Here is a 15,514-nt window from a genome sequence, read left to right on the forward strand (position 1 = left end):
GAATTTTTAGTCACATTAAAGTATTTAAAATACGTAATTATATGATATTTTTATTTAGATTGGACAAATTAAATGTTATGAAAGGATGAATCTGAATTATTGGCTCATGTAAATCATATGCGAATCATATTGAATGTTGTTAAAAAAAAGCTAGTGTTAAAGTTTTGTGCAAGATATTGTTGATATTGAATGTTAGGTTTGTCTCATTTTACAAATAAAAACAAAATTAGCCTTTTTTTTTTTTATATAAGTTTGGTTTAGATTGTGTGTCTCAAAGTTTAGATTTTGACTATTAACGATTCTAATTGCAAAAGAAATGAGGAAATAAGAGAAGACATATGTGGTGTTTTCATTTTCTATAGTGCAATTATACAACATTTTTGGTGTTATCAAGATGAATTATATACACATGATATATATATGACTTATTGCTTGTTGAGTGTTGAAAATAATATGTAACAAACGACACACTACTTTGAAGTTTAGTTTTATAAATTTATAATTTAAATATACTTTTGATATTATCATTAAATGAAAATCTTCTCGTGTATATGTGTAAATACCGTTGAAGTTCGTTAAGATAACTTTGAAATTATTCAAAGTATATGTGTCGTAGTTTGACACACTAAGTTGAATCTTATCTCCATGCATGATATAATCATGACATATTATTTTACAATATGAAAAAAGAAATTAATTATAATACTCGGAGAAACTTAAATTGAATAAAATTTAAATTTATAAGTACCTTTAAATACATAATGATCATCGTAAGAAGTGAGAAATTAATCTTATTAACACAAAATTCAATTATGAATAATTCATACCTCAAGTTTTCACATCTATTTGGACTTATTCAGACTTTTAATTAAATCAAAAGGATAAGACATAAAAATAAAAAAAATAAAATAAACTACGTAAAACTAAAATAACATTTTTTATATGAATCTAAACATGCAAGAAAGAAAATAAATACTACATAATATTAGAAAAAAGATTTCAAATTTTAATTATAAAGAATAATATTTTTTTATAGAACCCTAATTTTAGTTGTTGATAGATATAAAACCCTAATTTTTACTTGAACATGATTTTTTTTAATAAAGCATATCGAAGATTTGGATGTGTTTTAAAGTTTAAACCCAACCCCAATTTAAACTTTATTTATTTGAGAAAAAACGACGTCGTTGGGGTTGGCGGTTAGAAAGACAAAGCCCTAAACCCTGCTGCGCCACATTATAGTTCTCTTCTCTTCTCTCCCTCTGCCTCTGTTCTTCTTCACTACTCTGAACCCAAACGAAGAAGAAGAAGTAGAAGACGACGAAGCAATACAACCAAATCCCTAACCTCAAACCCTAGCAATGGCGTCTTCCTTAGCCTCTCAGTTAGAAGTTATCAGATCCATAGCACTCGCTGATCCCGCGCCTCTAAAGAGACCATTCACTCGTCCTTCTATCTTATTCGACCCTAAAAAAGCTGCTGACACTGATACTGAATCAATTTTCTCTATAGCTCTTCAAGGTAACTTCACTTTTCTATTATGCTTCTGCACTTTTCATAAGCTTAATTGAATTTCTTACACTACAGTATCGTATTGATTATTTATTTATTTATTTATTATCTTACAGGTTTGGAGGTTCTTATTAATAGAGATGAAAGGTTTGGGAATTATAAGAACGATTTGTTCAGTCACCGGAATAAAGAGTTGGATAGAGAGTTGCTGGGAATAGAACAGAACAATAATCTTAACGTGTTAATTAATTCTTTTTTAAAATTACTTTCTGGATTTTTTATTCTTCCCTCTGCACTCCAAACGCTCGAGTATTTGATACGTAGATACAAGTGAGCATTCTATTTGATAATTTGTTATTTTTATGTGTTCTGAATGAATTTGTTTTCTTTCTTTCTTTTTTTTGGTTTGTGGTTTTTTATGTGATTTTTTTTTTGAGCTTCAGGATTCACGTGTTCAACAAAGAGGATTTGATATTGTGTGCATTGCCGTACCATGACACACATGCATTTGTTCGAATAGTACAGATAATTGAAACAAGGTTAGAAAAATGGATATGATTGTTTGTTATTTTGTTTTGTTGTGTTGTGAATCTTCTGATGTAGATTACTAGTTGGAAAGATTTTTTATGTTTTTTTGTTAATTTCTGTAAAGTAATGGTACGTGGGGGTTTCTAAAGGGTGTGAAAGTCTCTGGTGCACCGCCACCTAGAATGGTTATAGTGCAGCAATGTCTTCGCGATAAGGCCGTATTAGAAGTTCTATGCAACTATGTGAGTAAAAATACCATTTGTTTAGCTGTGAATTTGATAGCTGTCTAATAGAATTAAATAACAAGATAACTACGCATTTGGTTGCAGGCATCTCCATCTAAAAAGTTTCAACCTTCAAAGTATGTAATTGGATTTTGTACGGCTGTTTTCATTGAAGTCTTGGGTACTGTTGAGACTGTTAATGATGATATTGTCAAAAGAATACTTCCTTTTGTGGTCTCTGGTCTTCAGCCCGGTATTAAGGGGGATTCCAATCACAAGGTTAGATTGTTTTCACGCATTAAAGCTGATTATATATGGCCATTGTATAGTAATTTTTGCGAAAACCTTTTTATTAGTTGGCAATGCACATACTTTGAAATAGTAGACCATGTGAAATGAATTTGCATTTTTATGTCAAGAATCAAGACCCATTAATGCAATATTTTCATCACAAATAGTGATACATTCTCTTGTAGCATAAGTTGGCCTAAGCCTTTTAGTTAAGAAGTGCTATTCACTGTAATCTCTTTCTACCAGCCTAGAACATGCTTGGACTGGCTAATGCTATAACCTGTTCTTTGTTCAATTAATCGATTGCATGATTTTGCAGTTGAATTTATGATTTTTAAAGTCCTCAAACTTCTGAATAGTTATATCTCAGAAGTATATAGTAGCCAAATCCAGCTGGTAGTTGGATAAGGCTGAGTGGCTGTTTTTTTGTTGAGTATTTTTTCTGTTCAATTTATGCTACAAAGGTCATTCCTTATATTATTTTTTATTTATTGTTACCCTATTTGGAATTGAGGGTAAACTTTGTTCAAAAGAACATGCACTGAGAAAAAAATATAGACCACAAACCAACTCTTTCTCAGACACACAAGTCTAAGGAAATATATCTCAATTTAAGATCTCTCTCCCGTCAAATAGACCAAAGAACATCATAAATTGTTCACTGCTATAAAAATATGATTCTATATCTGTTTCACCTTTACTTCAAGGACTCAATTTTTGCTAGCAAACTCCCTATTGGTATTAGGAGGGTCTATGTTAGTCAGATTAGGCTGGGTAGTTAGGTATAACTGTCTATCTGATTTAGTTACAGTTTCCGTTATAGGGAGGGGAATAAAGAGGTAAGGGAGGAGAGAACATGCATCTTTTGGAGCCAGATGATAACCGGGGAGGACCTGGCCTCTAGTTTTTAGTTTAAAGAGAGCGTCTTCTCCTGTGCTCTTCATTATTCAATACGGATCATCATTCTTGTTGTTAGATTCTATTCCAGATCTTACAGTTTGTTTTATAATCTATTCTATATTGTATATATTGGTACTTGATGTCATGTATACTTTTTCTTATGTTTTTGCGGTACTTCTGATGTACTGTTGCCATTTACAGGCCAGTTCATTGATGATAGTTGGTTTGCTTGGAAATAAAGCTGCATTAGCTCCAAAACTTTTGAATAGTTTGATACGTTTAGTTGCCGAGGTTGCTCGCGAGGTGACTAAGGAGTCAATAGATCTTCATTGGTTTCGGTTGTCCCTTATTGCTTTAATCAATCTTGTTCAGGTATGCTGTGTGCATTAGTGTTGAGATACATGTGTCAAGTTTAAACAGAACTTTTCATCTTTGTTTTTTGTTGATAATTTGCATTGATCCTATTTTCTTTGTTTTTCCATGTCTATTCTTTAACTTGACTATACTCTTATTCTTATTTTGTCGTGCTTGAATTTTCCTAGTCCCATGATGTTGGAATACTTCCAATAAAGGCCTTGGAGGTTTTAAAGGAACTAAGGTAGTGTACATCAAATTGCTCAATTTATTGACGATCCCTGTAGTTTGGCTGTTGTCATTTATGTTTATGTGTATGATTTATAAAATCCTTTTTTGTATAGGGATTTGCCAGGGGTTTTATTAGAATTGTCTAAGGAGTTCAACATTGAAAAGTTTCTTGTTGTTCTTTTGGACTCCATGATTGACTACAGGTGAGAATCCTATGTTTTTCTTTCTGTTGATCTATGCTTTAAGATGGTTCTATAAAAACTTGTGTTTTGTGCTGATTATTACACATTTGCAGTTCTAAAGATGAATACTGTCAGCTGGCTTTGCTTTCCTTGATAGAAAAGGTCCCCATAAATGATTCTGTTCATCACGTGGTTTGCAAGATCCTATCAACTTGTGTGAAATTATCACAAAAAGTCGGTGACTCAGCCTCTTTGATATCAGGTGTGTATTGTGATTCTAAATATCTTGTAAGATTTCAGAGAATTCCAGAATGAGAGAAAATTTGCAAAAGAATGGAACTGAATTTTTGCATTCAATCACCCAAATGGATCTGATGTGGGGAACTAATTTTTATACCAGTGTAACTGCTTTAACTAACAACTGAATTAGTTTTGACAGCTGTACGCAGCTTAGTTCTTGGCTTAATATAGCTAATAGTTACAGTCTATTCAATTACCCAATTATCATTTGATGCCTAGCTTATTATTCTCACAACTTTGGTTTTCAAATGTCAATTAGCTGGCTGGGCAAAAAAGATTTTGATAGTCGTTAACACAAAGTATCCTTCTGAACTTCGTGGAGCAGTTCATCATTTTCTTCAGGTTTGCTGAAGAATTTTATGCATTTCTGAGAATTTTATGCTTTCCTTTGTTAGCAATTATTGTTCGAAAGTCGTAATTGTTTGTACTCTGAACTTGTTCAACAGCATAACAAAGCACATTCTAAGAAAGATGATTCACTGTATAAGATTTTATGTAAGATGTTGGATGGGAATTTGGATTCATCATCTGATATCTCAGAGTCAAAAGTTTGGTTCGCCTTGTATCATCCAAAGGTACTACCCATACTCTTTCTCTTGAATATCAGGTGTCTATAATCCTGAAGTGTGTATCCTGTTGTTCAATGGTCATCAATTTTCTGTTAGTGCGTAAGAGCTTCATTCTTATTTGATGTGGTATAGGCTGATGTTCGACGTACTACACTGCGTGATTTAAATTCTTCTGGCATCCTGAAAAGTGAGAAATATGTTTCAGAGGTACCTATGCTCTCCGTGTCTTACATTGTCCTCCGAAAACTATATGTTTATACTGATTTTTCGATTTTCAAGTTTGACACTGGTTTAAGAACATGCTTGACATTTATCCTTTTGGGTCGAAAATGTTAAGAACATGCTTCACAAATTTTTACTGTCAAACTGATTTTGTTTGGAAACGTATCTCTATGTTGAGTTCCATTTCAAACTGATTATATTTGTAATCTAATATATATGCATTGGTGATGATTTTATATTATTTTGCAAATTCTACAGTACGGAAATGATTGTTTTCTATATTTGAAATCCTAAACCTTCTAATTATACCATCTACCTCAAATGTTTTCTTGAACAGGGTCTTATAGACATTCAAGAGGCCATATTAAGACAGCTTGATGATAAAGATCTAACAGTTGTTCAAGCAGCTTTAAATGTTGATGGCTTGCCAAATGTACTAGGTGCTTCTAAGCTTCTCGAGGCACTGCAGAATGTGCTAAGAAGATGCGTTGGCAAGATGCTGTCTGGTAAGTGGGTATACTAAAATAGTTTGGTAGAAATTCATTTTCCTCCTTTGTTTAGATGTTACCTTAAAGCACTAACAAACATGTTTGTCTATGTTGCAAAAATAAACATGGTGACTGGTAATGATAATGTAAGACATATCTTGTAAGAAAATGATAGAGGTACACTTACCGATTGACTTCTGACCAACTGCTGGGAAAATAAATATTTTTCTCTGAATGTACTCTTGTTGGATGATAACTATTAGTTGGTGTGGTAGAGTAATGTGCAGAGAACATAGACTTGGCCTTCTAAAGCATTGAATAGAAGTCAAAGTCTCTTTGATGCTTATATAATGCTTCAGAACATGCTCATATATCTTTCGTTAAGCAGGGGGTTTGATTAATTTTTGCTGCGAAGTGGAATATTGACAAACCACTATTGTTGCACGATGCCCGATTTAGTACAAAGTGTAGTCAAATAGCAGCTATAGCATTGTAGTGTAGCAGAATTTGAACAAATGTCATTTCCCGTGATCTGTGTTTGACAGCACTAAGTGAGACTGATGTTGGAGTAGTTGTCCTCACTGAAGTACATCCAGTAGTTTGTTTATTGTGAAGCAAACTTTTAGTTTCACTATACCCTTAGATAAAGCTCACATGTACTTCCAAGGGGGAGGGATAAATAATAATCAAATAAATAAATGATTTGTTGGTCCAAGGCCCAAGCAAGCAAAGCTCGCAACTCAGACTTGCTTTATGCTTCTGGGGAAAAAATTTATTTATGTTGTCAACAAAAAAACTGAAAGGAAGTTACTAATAAGTTATAAACTGAAATTTAGTATTAGGTGTGAACTTTTTCTTACTACATCTGTATTCTAATTAGCAATTACCTTATAATTTTTATATGTTGTAATTACTTTGAAAAAAAGCCTCGTGTTAAAATTTGATTTAGGCCTCAGCCAGTGTATGATTGTTTATTTCTTTTTCATATTTGCTTTTGCAGGTTCAACTGATAATGTCAGTCTGACTGGAGAAGTTGCTGTCACTTGTCTAAAGAAAGCTATTTCATACTTTCATGATCAATCCGATTACTTGAAGAAGATTGCTGCCATGACTTTTCCATTACTCCTTGTTATGCCACAGGTTGCGTCTGACTTCAGATTTAACATTTTATTTTTTATAGAAAGTTTTAGTATAATATTTTGCGCCTTCTTTGTTCATTGTTGCATTCACATTTGCCTTTTCTTGGTGATTATCACCTGACCTACTTATCTCTCTGATTGCAGACACAGGGCTTGAATTTAAAAGCTCTGGTACTAGTCAACAAAATTAACTGGCCACTTTATCAGAATATAGCTGTGTCTAGCTCTGAAGAAGCGGTAAACATCTACATCATATTTGGCTTGTCGATATTTTTATATTTTAATGAATACTTATGTATTGAAAAAAACTAAGTTGGTTGTTTAAAAACCCAAGTTTGTCAAACTTAAGACATAGAATCAGGCAAAGGTGAATTAAGGATATAGAATCAGTGATGATGTTTTGTCGACTTTGGAAAAACAAACTTCAAAAATTGGAAGTTGACATATTTTTACTGATATTACATTAAGTTGGACTGTAGGAATAGCCGAATAGGTCCCCTTCTAGTACATGAGTATCTTGACGTTTTACTGATAGTATGTGTTGTGCTTGGGTGTTTTATCAGACATATTTTGCTTTCGTCATATTTTTAAATTGTTAATCACAACTAGCCATTAATATATTTATGTCAGATGAAGTCATCAATTGCCTTTCACTTTAGTAATTCTTAAAGTTCAATTGCAGACATCAATTCCCGGAAGTTTATCTTCAATTAACTTGAAGGTTATCAATAACTTGGCTGGCAATTTCATGGTCCACCCTGAAGATAATATTGCTTGGTTTTCAGAAAGCTGCAACGATTCAGAATTGTCAAAAACACTCTTCTTTTTCGTTCTATTGCAGTCACTTTTGATTCAACCGAAAGGTTTGTTTTCCTTGTCATTTGAATCCCATTTATTCTGAAATAGTACATAATCACACTCACAAATAGATAGATCTTATTTGTTTCATGGCTAAAAAATCGCATTTGAGCAAGCTATTCAGAAGTGCTTATTTGGAGTATTACTTATCTCTCTGAAGCTGCAGTTCCCTTTTCTGTCTTAGATTTCTCTGTTAAAAATTAAAAACGAGGGTTAGAGAATGATGAATGTTGACTTTCTATTTTGATCATAGGTGACGACTTTTCTGCACTGTTTGAAAATGTGTTTCCTATTCTGAAGGCTGAATGGGAATCTATAGTGAATGCTGGCGATGTTCTTTTGGAAGAGGTACACGTGATTTACTTTCATATGGTTGCTTTTATCTGTCTTCCTTTTCTTGGGATAAATTTACAATTTTTTTTGGTTTTGGAATTTTTTTGCAGTTCAAATCTGAAGTGTTAGACTGGGACTGTAGTGCATTCTTTGACCATCTTTTGCATGCCAATCTCAGACCTTTAAATGCAAAAGTTATGGTTTGCATTTTTTGGAGGCTAATCGCACGACTAATGTCAACAGAACCTTCACGCAATCTGCTGGTCAGTATTGCCTTCTGTATTTGTTAAGTATTGCCTTCTTTTGGAATAAATGCTAGCATGTACCTTGGTAATATCATATATGCTTAGGAAGTAACAATATCATTAATTTCCTTTAATTTAATTAATTTTTTATTTATATATATTGATAAAGTGTATAGAGGATCGACTGAGTGTAAATAATTCAAGCATTGCATGAATTTCATTCTCATATATTCTCGTACGTTCTTCAAGTGTTGTTAACCTCCCACAACACTTTTACAATATGCAGGATGATAGCAAGATAAAAGATCTGTTTGTATTTTTTGCTTCCTCAAAGTTCAAGCATGCATTCCGTGAACACCTCCATTTCTTAGCTGCACAGTGCAGTGTATCACCTGCCCGCCTATTATCGAAGTTTTTCACAGACGAAGGTACCCTACACTTGTTCCCTGTTGCTTGATGTACTCCATATCTTAAATGCACAACATGTCTGTGTTGTGTGTGTTGAGAAATTCTTGATTTCAAGATAGAACATACAATTCTTGATTTCATATTATTCACAGTCAGTACATTCAAACAATATTGTTGTTTAACTACAATTTTAAACTTTATGTTTCTCTTTTCCATTTGATGTTGGTGTTCGATAATTAGCTATTTATGGGTCTGAAGCAGCCAACTTGGCTTGATTATGTTTGATCTTTTACTGTGCAGGCGTTCCTGCTGCAGTCCAGATTGAAAGTCTCCAGTGCTATGCATTTCTCTGTAATCTGTCACAAGATAGATGGCAAACTGAACTTCTGGCTGAATTCCCTTCTCTTCTTGTTCCATTGGCCGGTGATAATCAGGTATGAGTCTTTTTCAGCATAACCATATGACTTTTTGTGTATATTTTGTCCTTTTCTGCTCGTTACATAGATATGGTTGTGGACTTTCTCTTGTTTTTTTGAGGAAATGTGAAGTGCCATTTGATATCATCTTTTGAAATTCTTTGCAGTCAGTAAGGGTTGCTTCCATGAATTGTATTGATGAGCTACGTGCCTTATGGTGTCGTATTGAACGTTCTGGCAAGAAAAATGGTACTTTTTTTGTCAGAATAACTGTTTTTACCCCTTTATGCCCAAGTTTTTTTTACCTTTAGAAAATACCTAAACTTGTAATAACAGGGAACAATGCGACATGGTTCCAAAATGGCAGTGTGAGACTTAAGAGGCTAAGACTATCCAGTAGTAAATCACTATCATCTATCTTACTGAGTACTACTACTATACATACAAAGCTATTGAAATGGTTTCGTAGAGGAAATCTTCGAAGGATTAGAGAATGAGTAAAAAAGAACTGAAGATTTACATTAATTGTGAAAAACCCCAGAATGCTTGGGGTGACATGTATAAATTGAGAACTAGAATGCTTGTGGAATTGGTTGATCTGTCTGATATTTTGCTATGCTGTCCTTGGGTTATATTAGTTTGCATTTTGCACAATGCCTGTTTTTTCTGTGTACGTTCAATTGAATACATATAGTTATTTGTAATATTATATTTTAAATATTAGAAATAATCTACATCATCCCTTGTTTCAACTATTGACTAATATCACTGACCGTAACATTTTGGGTTTAATATTATGTTTCTTCATGTCCTAGGAATTTTTATGGAACTGAGAATAATTGGTTGTTGTTATGGAATTGCAGATACATTTCTCTACTGTTGGCCACATACTTGATCTCATACTTGCATCGAAAAGTGGTATAATTAGGTCTGCAGATGAAAAGACAAAAAAGAGACCGAAACTGACAACACATGAAGAAACAGAACTTCTCACCAGTGCCATATGCAGAATAGAAAATCCTGTCTACATTCTTAGTTCTCTTCTTGATGTTTTGTTACTGAAGAAAGACATTACAAACAGGTGATTTAGTTAATTCTGGATCTGAATTGCTTAACTATTATGGGTACATACAAGAGACAATTATTTAGGTAGTACCATGCCAGAGAGTTTGGAGAAAGGATTTCATTGTGCTAAATTTGCAGTTTGTTTCTTGCAGGCATTTTCTTTTAGACCCCTTATTTAAGCTTCTTAGCAAAGTATTTTCAGAAGAATGGGTAAATGGTACTCTTTTCCTAGAGGAAGGATCAAGCCAACTGTCATCAAGTTCTTCTGAAACCGTATATCATATTCAACAGACTCTATTGATTATCCTGGAGGATTTAATTATGTCTCTTAAAAGCATGGCTGCGCCAAATGTATGCTTTCTAATTGTGAAGCTGGAATATTTATATGATAATAGAAAATTTTAACTACTTCTTCACGACTTTTTCTATTTCCCTTTATTAATTTTCATATTTCATGACAGGAAAAAATGACAAATGAGATCAATGTTAAGCTACTGATCGAGTGTGCCCGGACTACTAATGTTTTAGGCACCCGCAACCATATATTTTCTCTGCTTTCTGCTGTTATTAGAGTCTTCCCAGAAACAGTCTTCAGTCATTTACTTGATATTCTACCAGTTATTGGAGAGTCAGCTGTCACACAGGTTTGTTAATGCTGGTTTTCCCTGTGTACTGAACTTGGGGTATTTTTAAGCTAGAATAGCTTATAATATCTTTTTTGCCCTTTTTGGTTTCTTTGCTTCTCTTCTGCAATCCTTGATCTTCATTGTTAAATCCATATGAAATCTTCCAACTTATGTAAAATTTTACTTGCAATTTTTTTGATACTATGATTCTAATATTGCAAATAACCATGGTGCCACCATTTCGGCGTTAATGTACCTGTAGATTGACAGTCATTCAAAGCATGTTTTTGAGGATCTTATATCTGCGATTGTTCCTTGTTGGCTGTCGAAGATAGATGATGTGGAGAAATTACTGAAGGTTGGTTTTTCATGAAAATGCTTTCGGGTTTTTCACATCTCGTTGACAAGATTGGTTTTTCAGATCAATTTTCTGATTTGTTTTTTCTTCCCTCAGGTTTTCATAGATGTATTTCCTGAAGTAGTTGAGCACAGAAGGCTGTCAATTGTTTTATATCTCCTACGGTACTTTCTACATCATGATCCTAAAATTGTAACTTAGCCATTGGTTTCTGATCTGCATCTTATAATGGTGGATGTTTTGCAGAACTTTGGGCGAGGGTAAAAGCTTGGCCTCATTGCTTGTCTTGTTGTTCTCATCATTAGTTTCAAGGAAAGCCAGCTGTTTCCTCAATATTGAGACACCAGATGCTTTAACATTTTGTACCGAAGAGTGGGAATATAAATTAGCAGTGCAAATTTGTGAACAGTATACAAGTTTGACTTGGCTTCCTTCCTTAGTTATGATGCTTGAGGAGAGGGGAAATGGAAATGGTGAACAGGTGCTGTTTCTGGAGTTGTTTCTGGCAATGCAATTTTCTTTGCAAAAATTGCAAGATCCTGAATTGTTATTTAAACTAGAATCAGGAGAAGACACGATTGTCATTCAGGTATAAATCCAGATCACATAAATGATGCAAAAAAGTTTATGTCTCTATTGGGAAATGTATTAATGGTAACAAACACCACATCTTATCTCGTTGACATGATTGAGAGATTGATATCTCATAGATGATGATTTTTGTGATGTATTGCATAGTGAAATTGTTAGCTTTCAATTAATCAGAAATTTTGTAAGTTTATGGTGGTGGTGATGTACAATTTATAGGCTAATATTAATGCTGAAGCTGTGTTGGGCATTTTGAACTGAAATATTCATTGTATTTATATATTTGTGTGTGTATAATATATATTGTTTGATTTTGCCTTGTATTTTTCATTCCAAATGCTCTTTTTTGTTTCTTAGTGTGATATCGCCAGTCTTGCATGCTTTTATTTGGTTGAATGTTCTAGTCTGAGTGGTCTGTAAACTCTTCTCTTTATTCTAACCAAACTTTCATGTTCTTATTCTAAATATGTGATGGGCTGTCAATACTGCAGAGGGCACTAGGAGAGCTTATGGAACGGGTTGTTTTCCTCTTGCATCTTGTAGATGCAAGAAAAAAGCAGCTGAATTTCCCTGTCATTATGAGGAAAGAGTTGAAGGAAACTATGCGTGCTGTTGTGAGGAATATAACAATTGACATGATACCTTCGGTGTACTTTAAGAGCATAATAAAGTTGCTCCACCATTCAGATAAAGATGTTGGAAAAAAGGTAATTTTTTTTACAAGATTACCAAATATAAGTACATTTTATTTGAACTGGCATTTTTTGATATATTACGTGGACCATAATTTGTTGATGTCTTTATTCTCGTCCTAGTATTAGACATCGGGACTTCAGATGTTTCCTTGGACATAAATCGTATTTCCATTTGATGATTTGAAAGTTATATTTTTTGGTTGGTTTTTCATAAATACACATCTTTGTATAAAAATTAAGTGTGGAAGCAAGATATTGAGAACTGTTATTTGTTATTGCATCACTTGTGATCCAGGCTCTTGGGCTGTTATGTGAAGCTGTAAGAAAACACGAAAAGGTCAGCTTAACGCTTAAAGACAACAAAGGTTCAAGGTCAAGATCAAGTTTTCCATGGCTTGATATGGATGAAAGTTCTCAAGAATCACTTAATAAAATGTGTTTAGAAATTCTTCAAGTACTTGATGGTTCATCAAATACCTCCTTGAAAGTGGCAGCAGTTTCGGCATTGGAAGTTCTTGCAGAAAGGTTCCCTTCAAATAGTTCCATCTTTGGTGTATGCCTCGGATCTATTACAAGATGCATTACATCTCATAACTTGGCGGTGACTTCTAGCTGCCTTCGAGCATCTGCTGCACTGATCAATGTTCTAGGTCCAAAAGCACTGGCTGAACTTCCTCAAATTATGGACAACGTGATGAAGTCATCTCAGATTGTATTGTCCAATCTAGATATGAAACCAACAACTAATGATGCTTTATCAGCCTCCAATGAATCCCATTTTATTTCTGTTCTTATCACTTTGGAGTCAGTTATTGATAAGCTTGGTGGATTCCTAAATCCATATCTCACAAATATCATGGAGCTTCTGGTGCTTCATCCTGAAAAGGTCTCACGAATGGATGCCAAAGTAGAATCCCGAGCTCATGGATTACGAAAGCTTCTTGTGGAGAAAATTCCGGTAAGGCTTGCTCAAACATAAGTCTTTTTTTTTTTTTACTGTAGTATTGTGAAATGAATACCTATCTTTCTAACATAACACCTTATTTTAATACAGGTACGACTTGCCCTGCCACCATTGTTAAAATTATACCCTGCTGCTGTTGAGGCTGGGGATAAAGGCTTAACAATTGTGTTTGATATGTTGGCAACATTCATCGGAACAATGGACAGATCATCTATCGTGGCATTCCATGGAAAGATTTTTGACTTTTGCTTGGTTGCTCTTGATCTCCGCTGTCAAAGTCCTGTTTCGCTTCATAACATTGATTTAGTGGAAAATGGTGTGATAAATGCTATGACTGCGCTGACCCTAAAACTTACTGAGAGTATGTTCAAGCCTCTTTTCATAAAGAGTATTGAGTGGGCAGAATCTGAAGTGGATGGAACTGCATCTGTAGGAAGCATTGATAGGGCCATATCTTTTTATGGCATGGTAAACAAGTTTGCTGAAAGCCATCGGTAAGTCAGTGCCTAATGTTTTTATTTTCCTTTTTAGATGATGTTTTATGAATAAGTGTGCTTTATGAGGTTATGAGAGTCAACGGGCTTTTTGTTCGAGCATCTCTAAATTTTTTTGGTACGTTGTTTTGCATTCTTGGAAGAGTTTATAAAGTAGTGTATTGAATTGAACTACATAACTATGTCAGGAGATATGGGTATATAAATAATTATTTGGTCACAATATTCTGTTGAAAATTTGGGTATATGATAAATTATAATGACTTGCTCTGTTAAAATAATTATCAAATGACATCCTTTTCTTATTTATAGGTCATTGTTTGTTCCTTATTTCAAACACTTGCTTGGTAGCTGTGTTCATCATCTTGGTGATGTTGGGGACTTCAAAGTGTCTAGTCTGAGTCGAAAGAAAAAGAAGGCTAAGATTTTGGACGAAGGCGAGATAAAAGAAACAGGTAGCTTGTCTATCAAGGGTTGGCATCTCAGGACTCTAGTCCTGTCATCCTTACACAAGTGTTTCCTCTACGACACTGGGAGCTTGAAATTTCTTGAGACTTCAAATTTCGAGGCAAGTATATTTTTTACCGTACAGTATTTAATTTCACATATGTAGTAGGCATGAAAACGTTTATGCAGTTATTTTTCATCTTATTGGTTGAATGGCCCATTCCATTTGAAGTTTTTTTTTTGTCATCTTGGATGATTGGGCAATTTCCCGTTCAATCTAAAATTACTTTGCATGTTATTGTTATTCATTTTAGACTTTGAGCCTCCTTCAGCAGTGATTTTGCTTGTTGTATAACTTCCCTGACTTTCATATGATGCTTGTTGCAGATGTTGTTGAGACCTATTGTTTCTCAACTTGTCATAGATCCACCTGCTTTGCTAGATGACAACAACATTTGTATACCAAGCGTGAAGGAAGTTGATGACCTACTTGTTAAGTGCATCGGTCAAATGGCGGTAACAGCTGGCTCTGACCTGTTGTGGAAACCTCTGAACCACGAGGTACAATTTGTTATTTCTATTTCTGTTGTACTTGGTCTTAATTGATGCTGTTTGAATATGTATACCAATAATATACCAGGATATCATATATTTCATTTGAGTTGAAAAATGCAGTAACCACATCCTCAAGCAACTAAAATTTTTGTTTGCCTTTATTTTGCAGGTTTTGATACAGACACGTAGTGAGAAGATACGGGCAAGAATATTGGGCCTGCGAATTGTTAAATATCTTGTAGATAACTTGAAAGAAGAATATTTAGTGTTACTAGCTGAAACAATCCCCTTCCTCGGTGAATTGCTTGAGGATGTGGAGCTTTCAGTTAAATCTCTTGCTCAAGAAATTCTGCAGGAAATGGAGTCTATGAGTGGGGAGAGCCTTCGGCAATACCTATGAATCCCGTAGATTAGGAGGGTAGTAGTGTTCTTGGTATCCTGATATGAGTGAGCTAGAAATGTGTAATCAAATATAGGAAATTTGTTTTGTAGACCATGTACACTATGGTCATTTATAGGAAA

General features: G+C 34.1%; 1 protein-coding gene across 1 annotated transcript; it reads left to right on the forward strand.

The window, feature by feature from the left end:
- The first annotated feature begins 1,183 nt into the window (after positions 1-1,183).
- Positions 1,184-15,463, forward strand: LOC101510150 (uncharacterized protein At3g06530). Its single transcript, XM_027331420.2, has 34 exons — positions 1,184-1,521; positions 1,629-1,842; positions 1,956-2,051; positions 2,165-2,282; positions 2,370-2,543; positions 3,657-3,827; positions 3,998-4,053; positions 4,154-4,243; positions 4,336-4,484; positions 4,782-4,864; positions 4,969-5,097; positions 5,224-5,298; positions 5,651-5,819; positions 6,802-6,941; positions 7,085-7,177; positions 7,623-7,803; positions 8,052-8,146; positions 8,242-8,394; positions 8,663-8,804; positions 9,085-9,218; positions 9,368-9,449; positions 9,537-9,626; positions 10,038-10,281; positions 10,418-10,616; positions 10,727-10,909; positions 11,154-11,249; positions 11,346-11,413; positions 11,496-11,838; positions 12,329-12,544; positions 12,828-13,490; positions 13,587-13,990; positions 14,303-14,558; positions 14,825-14,998; positions 15,162-15,463. The coding sequence occupies exons 1-34, from the start codon at positions 1,362-1,364 to the stop codon at positions 15,390-15,392; spliced, it is 5,871 nt and encodes a 1,956-aa protein (XP_027187221.1). The 5' UTR covers positions 1,184-1,361; the 3' UTR covers positions 15,393-15,463.
- The last annotated feature ends 51 nt before the right edge of the window (positions 15,464-15,514 follow it).

The sequence above is a fragment of the Cicer arietinum genome, chromosome 2 (genome assembly GCF_000331145.2).
Source record: "Cicer arietinum cultivar CDC Frontier isolate Library 1 chromosome 2, Cicar.CDCFrontier_v2.0, whole genome shotgun sequence".
NCBI classification, from domain to species: domain Eukaryota; kingdom Viridiplantae; phylum Streptophyta; class Magnoliopsida; order Fabales; family Fabaceae; genus Cicer; species Cicer arietinum.